A 19,459-nucleotide genomic window follows, 5' to 3' on the forward strand; every position below is an offset into this window, starting at 1 on the left:
ATACGCCGTCCGCCCCTTTTCAAAATCCTGCACCAGCATCTGTTGTTCGCTTGGCAAATGCTATAATTTAATAATATCAAGCGTTCTGTATAGCCCGATTTCAGCATATATGCTTGAGTGTGCACACAGAACAAATGAGGTCATATTTGCTTGTTTACATTGTTGACCCTAAACTCAACATTAACTTTTATGTTCTGCTTGTTGAAAGAGTTATCACTAGCCAATAAAATCAACGGACAAGAAACATTCAAGGTATAGATCCACTAATTCAGTCCGGTCAGAAAGGAGGTAGTACATATTTTAAATAAAATAGTTCCTACGCATAGCTGTAACTTTGTCACTAAGTAAAATATTTCGGAAAATTTTGTATCAAATGAAAGCTTAAGGTCTTGGGATTACAGTCGATCCCTTGTTAACAGTTTCTTTTGAATAACAAAATAATATATGAAATTTAGATAGGAGGCAAAAATTTCCCTCTTGCTCAGATTAGAGGTACTCGTTTTTCTACTACCTAACTTCCGGGAACCAATGTGCTCTAATATGCAATTAAAGGTATGTTGATTTTTTTCAGTACAAGCAATGGGGCTATGAATTAGTGGTGTTATTTCTGAAAGGATTTCGTTAAAAAATGTTTATTTTTGTATGTTCCAAACCTTAGAAAGAATTCAGGGTTCACCTAACAAAGAAACATGACATTGGTGTGTCATACATCCACATTTATATTTTAAAATTTTGTCTGACATAATTACATCCGGGCTTCAAACTTCTTGCATTTATTGCAATACTGCTACACTTACTCTTTTTAAGATCTTGGCTGTCATTAATATTTAAATATGAGCCAAGACGTAATCCAAAAAGACATTTTGCTACAAGATATATTATACAGATATTAATGTGTGTAGAATATCTTTTTGGGCAAGACATTGTGTTCATATCTATTCTGTCAAAAAATGCATGTGTAAATGGGCCGTTTTAGGTCAAACATCTCAATTTGGACATGTTCGTGACATCACAGCGACATTACAAGTGACCTTGTCATTACAAGTGACCTAGACATTACAAGTGACCTTGTTGCACTACACTAGTTGAATAGGTTCACATTTCCCCTGACGTATCAGTGGTATATATTGAGATTTGGATTGTTTTTTTTTTAGATCGTCCCTAAACAATTGGCGATGATTCGTTGTCCTTAACTTTGGAGCGTGAGGACTGTAACTTGCCTATCCTTTTCACGAAAACCCGGTTTCTATTTCAAATTTTCAGATTCGGTCCAGTTTTAGGGTTAGAAAATTTACATGACCGATGGTTTAATCTGGCGATGTCTTAGGGTTAGATAAGAGTCAATAAACAATCCGCTATTGTGTGAAGGCTAATCACTTGCTATAACTTATTGGCGTATTGTATAGGGGTAACACGACGGATGTCGCATGTGGAGCAGGATCTGGTTACCCTACCAGAGCACCTGAGATCACCCCCGGTTTTGGTGGGGTTCGCGTTGGTCAGTCTACTTTTCTATGTTGCGTTTTGTATACTGTTGTTTGTCTTTTTGTGCGTTTTTTTTTCTTCATTTTTTGCCATGGCGTTGTCAGTTTGTTTTCGACTTACGAGTTTGAAGTCCCTTTGATGTCTTCCGCCTATTTTTTACTCTATGCGTAAATATACAAATAAAAGTTCTTTACCCTTTTGAAGATGAAAAGAACTTCATTATTTGTTCCAACTATTATTTAACTAGTTGGTGATGCCCACAATTGGCAGATGCTCTGTCGATCGGATGAGATACTTTATATCGAATTCGGTCAAGCGAACATCATTCAATAACGAACACAAGAAACTCATGAATTTAAATACACCTGATCGTCGAAATTAACTACCGATGGAACATTCACACACATTGATTGATTGGTATTTGCTTAACGCACAGTGCATTGTGTTATTAGGCCACACCAATTTGATGTCTAGTTCTTCGGACAAAAGCTCCAAAATATATGAGGCGAGCGAGCGAAATTTTTTTGTTTTTATTTTTTTCTTGAAAATGAGTTTGAGTGCTCTACAAGTGAAGCGAGCGGTATAATTTCCGTTTTAATTGTGCAATTTAGGAGTTGTACAATGTATATCCATGTACATGTAATAACTGGGTTACGTCATAGAAAACAAGGGGCAACAGATGCTCTTATTCATATAATCTGATTTATTGGTGCCTGTACCATACCAGACTTTATCGTCTCACTGTGGTCTAGATAATTTTGGTTATTTTCTTCAAGTAAGCGTTGTCTCCGTGAATTTTCATTTAAATCCATATATATATATTTAGGAAACACAGCAGATGCATTTTTACAAGAGAAATTATGTTAGATAGGTAAATGACACATTTTGAATAAAATTCAAATATTTGTTTGTATTAAAAAAAAATGCCCCTGAAAGATATTTGATAGAAGTTGTTTTCATTATATGGTAATGATTGTGTATTGGCTGCTTGACATCCAGTTGGAACTATTTATCCATATTTAGAATCATAATAGTGAGTGAGGTGAATATTTCTTGCTTTGTACTAAAACAACATCCTGGGTAAGATAGTCATATTGCTATACATGTAGATCCCAATGTATTTAAATATTCCCTTGAAATACCTGTCACCCCATTCACATGCATTATTCTGACTGAGCAAAATACTCTTCCTTTTGCTCCTAAAAGCTGCAATGCATTTAAAACTCTTTAGCTTGACAAGAAGTGGTTGAACCAATTACACACCCCTTATTATTATGAGCAAGCCAATCACAATACCATCACCTTGGTCTCTTTGGAACTCTTAATTCCCCCTTACAAAAGAAGAGTTCTCCTTGCATGCCAAAAAGACCAACAAGGGGATATGGGGTTTCATCAAAATCAAATACTTCAGATCTGTAATTGTTTAAAAAGTTCATGGGAATTTACAATTCATTTCATCCAAGATAGAATGTCTATGCCGGTTGAAACAAAATGTGTTTGTGGTCATCTAACGAAAGAATTTTAACGTTTGCATCCTAGAATAAGTCTTCAAAGGTAAAAGAGAAGCATTTCGGATAACTGTGTGTTTAATAACTACTTGTCCACGGTAATGAGCTGACACAACTGCATGTTGGCATCCAGATTTTTGACCTTTTATCTACAAATTGTTTTATCTTACGTGCGTTTGACACGACAGGAGCATTATATGCAACAGAAAAGCGTCTACGTAAAAAGAAATTCAAGGAGAAACTAATTTTGGAGCAGGATGCGGGCCGAAAATTTGCGGAAGCGGTAATTATTTTTTTTGTATTGGAAAGTCAATTTCTCCAAAACAGTAGCAGGAAAATCCAAAAACTATTTTCAGAAGTATTTTTAAACGCGGTTTAAATAAGTCTTCCTTGTATTTTTAGAACTGATCTAATGTCTGTATAAAAACGAATTTGATTGAATTGAGTACTTGTTCTAAAATATCGTTTAATAATGATGTACCTTGATTCCCTTTTATTTCCAAATCATAAAGCAAAGAACTAAGAATATTACGGTAAAAAATACTGATAAAAACATGAATATTCCTGTAGTGTTATAGCGCGGAAGATCTTCCTTAACATCTACGTCATAAAGTAGTGCCGTACATGATGTTGAATTGCATATTAACAACTGATTATTCAAATATGAAATAGCCTTTGGCAAATGAAGTCCATCTTGTTCACAAAGTAGAACTTTACTGTTTTTACCGTCAGGGGAAATAACTGCAACGGTAAGCGATGTCTCGTACACAACAAAAAGGAACCCGTGTTTGTCTACTCTTATTTGTCGTGGTCCTTTCAGGCGTTGATGTTGAAATGTCCAAGAAACATATCCATTGGCATCAGAACAGTATACCTTATTGTCATCAGGAAGAATGGTAAAATACAACTTGTCACCATGGAGATACGCATTCGTAACACCTTGGGTATGATTGTCGATTGATCTAATAGAGTTACCTTCTACGTCCAAAATTCGTATTCCTTTTCCGTTTTCCAACGTTACAACTAACATACCGTTAATATGACTAATACCGTAACATTTCCAACCGAGATCAATCCATCGTTCTGTAAGGTCAGTTTCTAAATTTATAATGATTATTTCACTATCTTGTGTCACTGTTATTTTGTTCTCGTTGATATAAGCGACGTCATACGGTTTACTTAGCAAATCAATTGTTCTATTTAACGAGCCATCGTTTTCATGAAGTACCAAACAGTCATACTTATTATCTACAAAAACCATCTGACCGGTTGGGGATATATCGCATCCCGTTATGTCGCCTGCATTCACTTTAAAAATTATTCGCCCTCTCAAATTAATATTCTTTACATTTCCATCCGACTCTATTTTACTGCAATGTCCGTGGACCTCGTTTTCATATTTCTTACAACAAGGGTTTCCATGATTTGATGTGTGGAATTCCGAATTGTCGTGGTGTTTTAAACATCGGTTAATTTTTGATAACAGGAAAGCTGGCATGAACTTTATAAAAACATTTGGAACAGGTCTATGTTTCAGTTTAAGTGTGTGGTAATATGAACATTCGGAACACAAAGCTTCTACACAGTCGGGACAATAACAAGCCATTGGTTTAGACTCATGATGAAAACACTGAATGTTTGGAAATTTGTCCATGGTGGAAATCTGCAACAGAAAAGAAATATTTTAAATGAGTTCTAGAATTGAATTGTTTCTCAAATATATTTACAACTTCTTTAGACTCAATATAATTTAGAGCTTGACATATTGTATGGACCACGTGGTATAGACACTGACTTGTTAGTGAGGACCGGTTGTTGACCTCCATGTGTCCTTTTAATTTTGTATCGTTCGGTTGCTTTCTCATTGGCGTATACTATATATAAATAAGAAGATGTGGTATTAGTGCCAATGACACTACTCTCCATGCATCCAAGTCACAATTGTATAAAAAGTAAACATTTATAGGTCAAAGTACGGCCTTCAACACGGAGCCTTGGCTCACACCGAACAGCAAGCTATAAATGGCCCCAAAATTACTAGGGTAAAACAATTCAAACAGGAAAACCAACGGTCTAATCTATATAAAAAACGAGAAACGAGAAACACTTATGAACCACACCAACAAACGACAACCACTGAACAACAGGCTTCTAAGGAAAACATTTAGATTTAAATAATATTTTAAATGATTGCCAACATGGCTTTAGGAGTAAACGTTCCTGTGAAGCACAACTTGTTATCAGCATCCAGGACATAGCCAAATACTTAGCAGAAGGTAATCAAGTTGATGCAATACTTTTAGATTTTTCCAAAGCTTTTGATAAGGTCCCCCATGAAAGGTTAATAACAAAGCTTAATTATTATGGTATACGTGAAAATAACTTACTTTGGATAAAAGATTTTTTGTCAAACAGGCAACAGCAAGTCCTACTTAACGGTGTTCAATCATCCAATTTAGCTGTTGACTCTGGTGTTCCTCAGGGCACAGTATTAGGCCCAACTTTATTTTTGTTATTCATAAACGACCTACCTGAGCATGTCTCCTGTAAGGTTCGTCTTTTTGCTGACGACTGTTTACTTTATGAAACATCAAATAATATAAATGAGTCTCAAGCACTCCAAAAAAATCTATCAAGCCTTGAAAATTGGGAATCTGAATGGCAAATGAAATTTAATCCTGAAAAATGCTATGTCATAAATATTTCTAAAAAGTCGAAAACTAATTTATTTCAATACAAATTACATAACCATGTACTTGAATCTGTCAAAGACAGCAAGTATCTAGGAGTTACTATAAGCAATGATCTTGATTGGGGGCCCCATATTAATAATATAACTTCAAAGGCAAATAAAACACTAGGATTTTTACGTAGAAACATGAAAAATTGTACACGTAAGGTTAAAAACCTTACGTACACATCACTTGTGCGTCCGACCGTCGAGTACTCCTCACCAGTTTGGGATCCGTACAAACAAAGCCAAATAAACCAAATTGAGCAGATACAGCGTAAGGCAGCAAGATATGTTTTAATGACTATAATGATAGATCACCAGGTGCTGTCACTGGTATGTTAAACAAACTAAAATGGGAAAACTTGCAATCCCGTAGAACAAAAGCTAAGCTTGTCTTGATTTATAAGATTAATGGGGGGGTTGGTCGAAGTCACTAATGACGTCCTGACACAATCTGACAGGCGAACTAGAGGCCTACATAAATTTCGACATATATATACAAATAAAGACTTTTTTAAATCATCTTTTTTCCCAAGTACTATTGCTGTCTGGAACGATCTCCAAGAAACAATTTGCATGTCACCCTCCCTAGAATCCTTCAAAGGTGGTATCTCCACCTTAACATTTGGAGGTTCTAGTCTGGCTAATTAATTAGTGTATTTAAGCCACTGTACATAATGTGAATATGTTTAACATTAAGCTACAACTAATGTTATTTTAAATTGTAATTGAACTGTGGCAAATATTTTTATCTTATAACAAAATTTTCGACATCCATTTGCACGTACATAGCGCCACAGTTCCGGGATATTCCACACTCCGGCACCGGAGTCTTTCCCGTGCCAGGAAGAAGAAGAAGAAGGTGCATTAAACTGCAGCGGGTTTAACCGTTTTAACAGGAGCCAACCTTCACCCTAACCTGAAACAGTAGTGTAAAATACAACAAAAAAAGTCACACTATAAAATATCACCCATATTTTCTTCTTATTCATACTACTTTAGTTAAATTTAGAATCAAATCAGAAATGTTGCAACAGTCGAAGTCTGTCTACAATGGTCCATTTTGTGCTCTATTATAACGATGGATTATGGCCTCGTTGGCCAAATGGTCTGTGTAGTTCATCTACAGTGACCACTAGCCTATCACTGATGTTGTGAGTTCGAACCCGCTCGTGGCAGGTGCGTACTACTACGATCTTAATTGAATAGGATATTCGGTTTCTTGTCAACGGTCGGTGATTTAAAGTGTAATGTTTTATGATAGAGTTATTATTTTCAAGCCAAATTATGAAAAGGGGAACTCATTAATGTTAGAAAAAGAACGCTGAACATTTTTGATCCTACATTCCATTTGAAAAGAGATATATACTGTATGTATTGCACTCAAGAGATAAATATCAAAAAGCTGATGGAACAGATTAGGACTGTAATAGCATATAATACTTTAAATTTTGTAGTCAAATTCACATTTGTCTATAAATTTGAAATGACATTTAGAGGGTAAACACGAATACAATTCTTTTGTCTATTAATACTCAAAATCTGTTGATATTGTATTTTTTGGTCATGTTAAAACATTCATAATTTGATAACATGTTCAAAAATACGACAAAGTTTTGCTGGCAACTAGAAGTACAACATGAACATCTTTCTTAAACATATTTTTGTGCGAAGAAAATTGCCATAGTATGAAATAAGCTCAGGAGAAATTCGGTTCAACTTTCTTTACTTGTTTTAAAAATTATTGATCTCTTTGAGATGTGCGAATTTTTTTTTAATATGTGCTAATCTTTTAACTTTTTGGAATTGTCAAGGTTTCGACATTTCGAATTTTGATTGATTCATTAATTCATCGGTGTCTAACGCCACTATATTCACTGTTGGCTTTTTCGTGGCAGTCAGTTTTTATTGATGGACGAAACCGGAGTGCCCAGAGAGAACCACCGACCTTAAAACTGACAATCTCAATTTTTTAACAAAGTTTCTTTATATTTTACAGTTATCTCTCTTTATATGCGATCGTTTAGAACTCAAATTTTAAAATTTCCTCTTTTGATGTTTTTGTTTCGACGGAAGAAGTAAGTTGTTCGTTGTTGCTCAAGGTTGAAGGCCTCGCTGTGACTTCAAGATGGAAAATACAATCGTTTAGAATTCAAACTTTAAAATTTCCTCTTTTAATGTTTTTGTTGCGACGGAAGAAGTAAGTTGTCCGTTGATCCTCAATGTTGAAGGCCTCGCTGTGACTTCAAGTTGGAAAAAATTAATAAAAGTGTTTCCTTAGCGTTGATTTTGTCAAGTGTATGAGTGATTTTGTGCCATGAATTTATACTCCATGTCCCTTTCCAATTATTATAAACATGTCGAACTAATTACTTAGAACGTTTTCCCCTATCTGTAACACTATATATATATGATTTCAAACGACAAATTTAGATTCCTATGTTTACGTTGATTGATTTAACTTTACTTTCCGCTATATAGATGATGTTCTCTCACTAAATAATTCAATATTTGATGACTGTTGAATGCATCTATCCCATCGAACTTGAGATAATGGATACAACAGATACAGTAAAGTCTGCCTCATACCTTGACTTACATCTAGATATTGACAATGAGGGTCGGTTGAAAACAAAATTTTACGACAAAAAAATATGATTTCAGCTTCCCAATTGTGAACCTTCCATTTCCATATAGCAACATTCCAGCAGCGCCTGCATACGGAGTATATATCTCCCAGTGGATACGATATTCCAGGGCTTGTATTTCCTACCATGATTTCCTTGATAGAGGGTTGCGTCTCACAAGGAAGCTATTAAACCAAGAGTTCCAAGTGGTGAAGTTGAAATCATCCCTTCGTAGATTTTACGGACGCCATCACGAGTTGGTTGACCGTTATGGAGTATCCGTTTCACAGATGATAGCGGATATGTTTCAGTTGTCGTAACTACAATCCAGTCCCCTTTTCCTCGTATGTGATATACCGAATTAGCCTTATTACAGGGTTTGTACTAACATGAGCAACACGACAGTTGCCACATGTGGAGCACGATCTGCTTACCCTTCTGGAGCACCTGAGTCTAGTTTTCTATGTTGTGTTTTGTGTACTGTTGGTTGTCGGTTGGTCCTTTTTTTAGCCATGGCGTTGTCAGTTTATTTTCGACTTATGAGTTTGAATGTTCCTTTGGTATCTTTCACCTCTCTTTTTGAGATATGCAGTCCTTCAGATTTATTTCAAGGGATGTTTTTTTTCTAACTTGTATTCGTTGGTCGAATTTTCCAAAGAATAAAATAAACATCAGATTAAGTTCGACCTTTCTGTATTTATTCAATTAGGTTACATTAGTTCCTTAATAGTGGCAAAAGTTGTGAGTGCTGGTCCCGTGATCACGAAGCCATAAATAAAGTTCAACCAAACAGGGTCGTTGGAATACTTAATCTTTTTCTCGAGATTTGGTTCTAACCACCATATCGTGGTGAAATCTATCTCAAAGTCTTTGCTAGATGCATGGGGGTTTGGAAAGTGTGGAAGATAATAAATAATCTCCTTAAATTCACACCATGTACACACTTACAGATTATTAATATATACAAACATTTGTTCATCACAGGATAACCTGAGATCAGGAATGTCTTTTATTCACGGAGTTAATCCCTAAAGTTGTGTGCTGTGTACACGTTATACACCCAGAAAATAAAATATGAATAAATATATAAAATAAAGAATAAACAAACTAAATGTCTCCTTTGTACGTATCTCTTCGGCCTCTTTTTTCAAAATATGTATTTAATCAGATGCAAAATGCACCTGAATAATATGCAGTGCAACATGCAACACTCACCTGCTATATCAATAAGAAGAAAATGTTATGGTATTTAACTGCACACACCGATACAGGTAAACTGGATGGAAAGTATTCGTGCTTGAATGGTTATATATTGTATACAATTTAAAGTTATTTTTACTTTTTATAAAATATTCAAATATAAATGTAAATTGAAGAGATTTTGAATGTATTGAATGTAATTATGCTGGAATGTTTGGTGTATTGGATTATATGGACGCACGCTGATCATTTATAATCACTGATCGGCGAGTAAGGCAGTCATGTTTAACCCCGCAACATTTTGTATGTGCTTGTCCCAAGTCAGGAGTCTGTATTTCAGTGTTTGTCGTCTGTTGCTGTTTATCATAGTTTTTCGTTTATTGTTTTTTTTTACATGAATTAGACCGTTAATTTTCTGGTTTGAAATGTTTGATATTTGTCATTTCGGGGCCTCTTGTAGCTTGTTATGCGGTATGGGTTTTGCTCACAAAAACCAATATATATAAATATGTGACTCTCCATGAGATTTCCAGGCATATTGGGATACCGTGTCTAAAATTGGCTTTTTGCATATCTACCCAGGACGAACTGAAACAAAACACTCTGTCATGTTATGGAATATTTGCAGCGGTGATTTGGGCTGAAGCTTAATATATGGTAAATGCTTAAGACTTTTTAGGTGTCTTTCCTAACGTGCCTTGATTCCCCAACCATTTCAAAATCCTTTCTCCGCAACTTGAAGTAAATTACTAATCTATTTTATTAATCTACCATGCAAACCTATCTTACCGCGACTTCTTTGGACTTCTTGAATAAATAATGTGTCAATTCTTTTCTGTTTTACGTTTGTATGAATATTTTGAGGATCTGGACTCCTAATTGTACATCGTATATATTCACCTCAACCGTTTTATTTCAACTGACTGTCCCTAATATAGACAAATAAAGTCACCATAGATACCAGGATTAAAATTTGGTTCGACAGACGAGTGTTTCGTCTACAGAAGACTCATCAGTGACGCTCGAATCAAAATAGTTAAAAAAAAAGACCAAATAAAGTACGCATCTTCTTTCTTTAAATGATCAGACTGGTCCCTTTAAAGACGCTTGCATTCTTATGGAAGCTAAACTATTTTATTATTCCTGACACAGTTATGTAATAAAAAGCGTTGAAAATCATATATGATGGAAGGGGGTGTTTTAAATGGCTATGACTTTGTTATTTAAAAAGTCAGATATTTAAACAAATGAAAACCCACAACGAAGAAAGTATAGTCAAAAGGCATTCTATAAAATAATCTACTATAAAAAAAGAGTTAACTTTTTAAATTCAATACTGGTAACCCTTAAAAACTGTAAGAATATATTTAATGTGTATAATTATCTTCTTATTACAACCTCACCAGGCATTCAATATAAATGTATGTGTAGCAAATTAAGAGCCAACATTGATCATGAATGTTTGCATACAAAATATCCATTAGAAAATATGATGTACAATGCACCAATGGAAAGCATACTGAAGAAAAAAGATACTTTAGTTAGCTCGCTTGAGCTAAAAGCTTCAAATTGTATAAATTCCATATGCAATGATAAAAAACATCTAAAACATAAATTCAGTATAGAAATAAACGTGTATGTCCCCATACGAGATTTTATGTAAAGTTTATTCGTTAACGGCGTTTATCTGACAACGACGTTCTGCTTCCATAAGACTGGAAAAAATCTGCCATAATTACTGTGTTTTATTCGACTTAGATATTTAGATACATCAAAAGCCAACCATTAACGAGGCTCTTTACCTCGGACAGTCATATGAACATGTGAATGGGTTAATTTATTTGTTTAAAGATATAAACACTCCCTCTTTTTTATGTTAATCATTGGACTACCAAAGAGTATGAAAGGACGTGCAATAAAAGTAACCGGCAAATATGAATTTAAGGCCACTTACCCTCATTTTCTTCAGTTTGTATTCCAATACAGGAGGGTCTGGATGGGTTTGCAGAATAGAGAACAATGGGCCAATACTACAGAAACATCGGCCATAAAATAAAGAAAACAGAAAAATAGGTAAAAAAAAAATAAAGAATAGAGAATAATGGAGGGTCTGGATGGGGGTCCTTCACTTCTGTATTCTTTATTCTTTTAGGGCATTTTTCTCTATTCTTTATATTTGTTGCCCATTATTGTCTATTCTTTATATTTTAGCACCCCATTATTTTCTATTTTTATTTTTTTGCCCTATTTTTCTCTTTTCTTTTATATTTTTTGGTCTTTATTCTGCACGTATTGCCCATTATTCTCGATTCTGTAAATCCCATCTAGACCCTCAATAATGGGGTGCTAAAATATAAAGAATACAGAATAATAAGTAGTATTTATAAATAATAGAGAACAAATTGCTTCACAAATTAAAGAATGCAGAATTGTAGGACCCTCATAGGGGTATAGGAGATCATGCACGCGTATGATTATACTATTGAAAAATATAAAACAACACTTTATAAATGTCATGCGTTCAAAGCGATTTTTTTGATTTGCCTTCACCCGGAACGCTCAAAGCCGAACATCTGAAAGCCAAGGATGTATTAGGACCGGAACAGTAGAAGAGGTATATGACCAAAAATGACAAAAAAAAAAGCCAAATCCGTCTAAGGTCAACTTTGCCTAACGGAGTTGAAACATCTTTAAATTTATAATTGGATAATTTTAGAAAGGTTTGTTATAAATCATGTAGGTACCTGAGTACTGATTACTGAACTGATGATACCCCGGGCCCGTTGACTTATAGTCAACCAGCAGCGGTATCGACCCAGTGCTGAAAAAATAAAACAAAACTTTCAAAACCGCATGCGTACGAAGCGCTTTCTGGATTAACCTTGAGGTAAAAAAAAAATAAAACCTAGGACGATTTTTTTTAATTTGACATGAATATTATGAAAATAAGGAGATGGGGTATGATGCCTATGAGACAACATTACACCAGAGTCTAAATGACGTGATGGTAAGCATTTGTAGGTCACAGTACGACCTTCAGCAATGAGCAAAACCAATACCGTATATGTTAGCTATAAAAAGCCAAGACATGACAAAATATAAAAATATCAAACGAGAAAACCAGCTGCCTAATATGTACAAAACAATAAACGAAAAACAAATACAACTAGATTTGTAATTGCTAGCAATAACGGGTGGCACCCTCGTCCCCCCCCCCTTTTGCCAGGGAAACGACAGCCAAACAGCGCATCAAAAAATACCAAGAAACATTCTTGTAAAGTTTCATAAAGTTTGGAGCATATTGAAAATTTCGGCCAATATTGCTGTTTCCATGATAACGGCGGCCATTTTGAAAATTCCAAAGTCAAATATCAATTCATGACAAGCCAGGTAACATTTTTGTAAATTTTCATTAATTTTGGAGAATTTTCGATAAATATTGAGGTTTCCATGTTAACGGTGGCCATTTCCAAATTTCCAAAAGCAGAACACATTGGCACATATCAATACAGTTTCATTGAGTTTGATATAATATTCTTTAAGAAAATGAAGCTTTAAAGTATTTTCCCATAAGGTCAATGTTAAACTTTCGCCCTGTTTCCATGACAAACTCTCTTTTGAATAATAAAAAAAAAAAGAAATTATAAAGGAGGGCATATTTGCCCTGTTGCTAAGATTTTGCTGAGTACCTGTTTTTGTACTTCCAAATTTCCGGGAACCAGTGCGCACATATAGGTATGTTGAATTTTTCCAGAAGTAAGGATAACGTATAGTTTGACAAAAACTTACGGTCACATTATTTGAACTTATGTGAATGGTTATTATTTTTACCATACTGAGTAAAAGGGCCGGTACACTTTCCCACCCTAGCATTTTCATGAATAAAAGGGCCTGGGAAAAGCTTTCGATCCCACTAGGAGTGGATAAAAACTTTGCCGTAGGGAACTGCACACAAAGACGGAAAAGTGTGTCCATACCCATCATTGATAGGTAACTTAGACTTTGGGTGTCCAGTGAAGTCTTCAGGTGCACTTTCCCACCCAGGTGTTCATATGAGTTGAAGATTTGGATAATAGCTTTCAATCTAACCACCTGTGGTCAAGAACTTTGCCGTAGGGAAACGGGAGGATAGCCACAACCCCTGTGCTGAAAAATGAAATTTGGTATGTTGTTGTGAGCTTCCGGTGCACTTTCCCACCCGGGCATTTTTATGAATAAAAGCTTTCAAATCCACTAAAATGAAATACATATATCTATAAGTTATTTGGAAGAAATTTCCTCTATCAGATTTAGACCTTACATTATGTACATGGAGAAGTTAGTTCGTTGTAGGAAATTTCTTCTAAAAAACCAAGGAGAAATTCCATGAATGTTTTCGAAAGTAATTAATGTCTTAAAAAGTAATTTAAAAAACTAACTCAAGAGTCTATCATTAATTTATCAGTAAAATACGAAAAAGGGGGATTCAAAATTTTTCATAAGAAGCTTTTCTCGAAGTTTTTTGCAAATTCCATAAAGACTCACAAAGGGTAATTGGCGTTTAAAAACTTAAAACTTAGACTGTAGCTATATGTTAAGTTCTAGAAACAAATTTATCCGTTCATCTTGGCTGCTGGAAAAAAGTGGCTGCTATCTTGGTTGGCTGATAAAAGTGGCTGCCAGCTTGAGTCTGGTGGAATACTATAGATGATCATCCTGTCTCGTGGTATCATGTGAGTGTCAAATTCAGGATTATTTTAAGTAACAAAATATTTAAAAAGAGTGTAGCGCTGTGTCTCCATTATTACAATAAAGCGTTTTTTGGTAGTAAATATTATAAAACTACATTCATGTAAGGTTCAAGGACATCTTGTGATAATTTCGGCAAAATCTGAATTTGGAATATTCCCTATAAAACAGGTGTTATAATGTTATCATTTATTTCGACCACTAACTGAAATTAATTCCTTTTGTTTATCTTGATATATACTCGTAATCACGTCACATAAATAAAGTACTGGGAATATTACCCACTGAGTACCACATAGTTCACAGTGAAATATCAATGGCTCGGCACTGGGTGTTGTGCTGTATGATGTACATGATATTCACAGACATCCATCTATGGTAGTTATAATGTTACCCGTATACCATATTTCTCACATGTATAGTAGCTTGAATACATTTTAAAACTTCTTGATAACTATATTGAATTGCAGCAATGGCGTTTATGTGGTACATTTTGTCATCCACCAATATATGTATTAGACACTGGTTACTTTATAGAAACTATAAATATACCTCCGGGTGCGGGACTTTCTCGCTGCATTGAAGACACATTGGTGGCCTTCGGCTGTTATCTGCTCTTTGGCCGGGTTGTTGTTTCTTTGACATATTTCCCATTTCCATTCTCAATTTTATATGTCATTTTGCTACTTGTCGGACAGTTCATGCCCATGAACAATTTATTTGATTATGTAAATTAAATTAAGTATATACATACTAATATCTGCATATATATGTTATTTACTAATGTTAACGAGGCCGGGATATGGTACTGGTATTCGATGTATTCAATTAACAAATGTACAGATTTCAATAAAATACAAATTCTCTTGTAAAAAAAAAAAAAAAAAAAAAAAGTATATACATTTGTATTTACAAATATTGCATAATTCATCTAGATATTATTGAATAAGATATTAGATAAAGTAAGGTTAAAATGTAACTCCAGAATGTTTTTATATACTAGAGCTATTTTCAAACAGTCATTTAATCTTTACCACCACTTAAAAATTGATGAAAATCGTGATTTTAAACGTGTAGAAAGACATGCTCATTTGACTTTTGCAACAGATGATTTAAATATTTTCAATATTCAATTTTTGTATACCGCTGTCATTAATTAAATTGATTAATCAGTATTGCGTAACATTTACTTTCTCATAACAATATTTTATTTCAACGTTTTATCATTTTGAGTGTCTCTAAGAACAGGTAATACAATTATATATTCTTTTGAACATTGTTTTTTTTTAATTAGAAAATGTAAAATGGACATATTCTTTGAACGCACCGATCATTCTTATTCTGTCTGCAAATGTGGGATGCCTTTTTAAATGAAGTATTTGCTTGTCAAACAGTTTTTTTTATTAAAGTTTAAAGATATTTGACCCGAAAATATTCTTTCCCAAAATATGACAAAAAAATACCCTACCTAATTATGTTTAACTACATTTCTTTATGTATGCTGTTTGATGCCAAAATGTCAAGTAAATTCATGTGATTTCAAGATGAATTGCCATAGAGATACATCTGACCAGTTCCGGAGTATTATTGTGTTACTCACAATCACGTTATTTGCTTCATAATTGATAGAATTTCTACAAATGATATAACTTTATTTAAGGCTAGAAATGTTTCCAACGAACGAAGTGCTCCAAATATTCTAATTCATATTTTGTATTTTAGGTCTAATTTAAGTCTGATAGTTTGTTGGAAGAAGTTTCTACATTTTTTTCATTTTAGATCTACATGTAGGTCTGATAGAAGACATTTCTCCCAACTTACTAACTGCCACAAATATTTCATTTTAGGTCTATGTCTGATAGAAAATTTTTTCGAAAACTAACTGCTTCAAATATTTCATTGAAGTTTGATAGAAGAAATTTCTTACGACTTACTAACTGCCAACAGTATTACATTTCAGGTCAGGTTTGATAAAGAAATTTTTCCAACGAACTAACAGCTACATGTGTTTCATTTTAGATCTAATTGTAGGTTTGATAGAAGAAATTTCTTCCAATGAACTAACGGCTTAGATTAAATATTTCATTTTAGGTTTAAATCTGATAGAAGAAATTTCTTTCAACGAGCGATCAGCTCGAAGTAATTCATATTACGTTTGATAGAAGAAATTTCTTCCAACGAACTAACTGCTATAAGAGTTATATTTGAGGCATAAGTCTGCTCCAATGATTTTATTTTTGTATCGAATAATAGAAATAAGTAGTAAAGAAAGGGGGATTCTGCTTAAATCTTGTTTTAATTTTAAACTCTCGCGAGATATGACATGAGTCAACCAGATTTGGTAAATCTCACGAGAAAAAACGAGAGTGGGTTTAAACGGGAAGTAGTTTTATTTACGCATGCGTGTTAAACCGGAAGTAGTTTAACAGGAAATGGTTAAAAACAGGAAGTGTATAACATTTTTATGATGACGTCACATTATTAAAAAAAAACGTCCGAATAGGAGTAAGAGTTAAAATTTATCAATAAAGACATGAATAGTATAGTATTATATGATGGCTTCTTGTGATAATGATTTTATTAGTATTAGTGCTTTTGAAGAGAAGGTACAAGAACAAAATGAAGACACATTGAAATGGAAGAACCTTCCCACTGGTGTGTGGTATAAAATTATGAAAGTGTCAGAAGTAGATGGTAAATTTGGTAAAAGTCGTATATTGAGTGTAAAAACAAGGGAAGGAGATAGTACAAGGGTGTGGGCATGTAGTGGGTTAAACAAAGAGAAGGATATTTTGGAAGGGGTCTATGTAAAAAGTACAGGATTTAAAATCTGTAAGAAATCTAAAGAAGAGTATTTTTCTTTCGACTTGGTCAGAATGTAACATGATTACCCTAAAGTTTTTTTTCTCTCTTAAATGAATACTAATTCATTTTAATCTAGCTAACCACTAGATTAAAAAAAAATAACAATAAAGAATTAAAAATTATAGTATTAAATACATAAAGATGAATCGCTTTATAAATTTTGTAAGTGGTTTATTTAATCCCATTAGAAGATGGTGGAATAATGAACAATTACCTATTGTTAATAATGTAAAACCACCCATTTTTGATGATGGTAAAATATCAGTTCCTTCACATCAAAGTGAAGAACCTATACCTATTACTGATCCGGCAGAAGAAACACTTAAAGTATTTCGCACTGTGATGATTGAACCTTTACTAAAATTTGATGTAGATACATTTTTTGAAGTGAGTCAAAGCACTCTTATTCATAAAAATAACGAGGCCCTTATTCAAAAGAAAATGTTAAAGGTGTAACTAGTATTTCAAGTGGAGTTAGTACGAACAAACCCTGCAACGGGTGACAAAACTTATGGGACTCCATTTTTTATATTAACCAATGTGACTATCACTGAAGCAACTCATCTTGATTTAGAATTGACACACATGATTGAAAAGGTAAAAGAAAGCATGGTAAGATACATGCGAGAAGGTAGTGGTTGGACGTTTTGTCATATTGAAAAATTAGAAATTCATATATTAAGTAAATGTATACCACTTAAGGGAAGTTCATACATACCTCTTCCAGACAAACTAGCTAAAATGAAGACTATGATTAACGTGCGAAATTATGATGATAAGTGTTTTCAATGGGCGGTGTTAACAGCATTACATTACGAAGATGTGGATAAAAAAAACACTAATCAGATAAGTCAATACAAGAAATGGGAAAACGACCTTTATTTTGACAGTATTAATTTCCCAGTATCATTAAAATCGATTTATAAATTTGAAAGACACAATACACACCTTAGCATTAATGTGTTTGGTTATGATGGTATAGAACTAGATGAAAATAATGAAGAAACATTAGAAGTGTACCCTTTAAGAATTTTCAAAGATACTTGCACAACACATGTTGATCTTATGTTTTTAACGAATGCTACGAAACAACATTACTGTTGCATTAAAAGTATGTCACGCCTTTTAACATCATAAGTAACACATCATAACACATTGCGTTGTCAGTTTGTTTTCGATCTATGAGTTTGACTGTCTCTCTGGTATCTTTCGTCCCTCTATCATAAAGAATCGGTTTAATTTTGTCAAAGATGTTTAGGGCATTTTTCAAGACAAGACCTTTTAGATACACACATGAAGTATTGTATTGAAAAGGATCAAGATAGAACTGTAATGCCAAAGAAAGATACTTTTATAAATTTTAAAAATTATAACCGTAAAATATGTGTTTCTGCTGTTATTTATGCTGATTTCGAATGTTATTTAAACAATACAGATACTTGTCAACCTAATGCATTGAAACCTTACACGAATGCATATAAACGACTTACACCTTCCGGTCTTTATTACCGAGTTGTTTATACACATAAGGAAACTAAAAAAGGACTAGTATACTGTGGCGAAGATTTAGCTAAAAGGTTTGTGGAATGTATGGAAGAGGAAATGAGGGACATTGCTGACATGTATCAAGATGAAAAAGATATGGTCATGACAAAAGAAGATAATGCATGTTTTAAAGCGAGTACACGTTGTCACATTTGTGATGATGAATTAGGAACGGACAAAGTACGAGATCATGATCATTTAACAGGTAAATATCGTGGTGCATCACATAAAAAGTGTAGTTTAGATTTTCAACTCCCCAACTTTGTTCCTATTGTGTTTCATAATTTAACAGGGTACGATGCCAATTTGTTTGTGAATGAGTTAGGGTTCATACTAATGGTAGAATTGATTGCATTCCAAACACTGATGAAAAGTATATAAGTTTTTCTAAGAAAGTAAAGGAGGGTTTAACAATGCGATTCCTTGATTCATGTAGGTTTATATTAAGTTCATTGGAAACCTTAGCTAAAATCTAACCAAAGACCAATTTAAGGCAGTTAAGGGGTGTTTTGTAAAGCATTGCGAGTTGATGATTAGAAAAGGAGTGTATCCTTATGATTATATGGATGGTTCTTTAAAAATGAAGGAAACACAATTACCACCTCCTTACGCATTTTACAACAGACTAGACGATGGAGACATTAGTGATGACGACTATAAACATGCACAACGTGTATTTAAAACAAGCAACTGTAAAACTATGCAAGATTATCACAATTTATATTTGAAAGGGGATGTAATACAATTAGAGGACATTTTTGAAGACT

The 19,459-nt window shown here is 33.8% G+C and overlaps 1 protein-coding gene across 1 annotated transcript; it reads right to left on the minus strand.

Annotated features, from left to right (window-relative positions):
* Nucleotides 1-3,171: 3,171 nt before the first annotated feature.
* Nucleotides 3,172-9,620, minus strand: LOC127718151 (uncharacterized). Its single transcript, XM_052224130.1, has 2 exons — nt 9,570-9,620; nt 3,172-4,656 (listed from the first exon to the last, which is right to left on the minus strand). Exon 2 carries the CDS (start codon nt 4,645-4,647, stop codon nt 3,487-3,489), a length of 1,161 nt encoding a protein of 386 aa, XP_052080090.1. The 5' UTR covers nt 4,648-4,656; nt 9,570-9,620; the 3' UTR covers nt 3,172-3,486.
* Between the last annotated feature and the right edge of the window lie 9,839 nt (nt 9,621-19,459).

This window comes from Mytilus californianus, unplaced genomic scaffold (assembly GCF_021869535.1).
Source record: "Mytilus californianus isolate M0D057914Y unplaced genomic scaffold, xbMytCali1.0.p SCAF_10, whole genome shotgun sequence".
Lineage (NCBI taxonomy): Eukaryota > Metazoa > Mollusca > Bivalvia > Mytilida > Mytilidae > Mytilus > Mytilus californianus.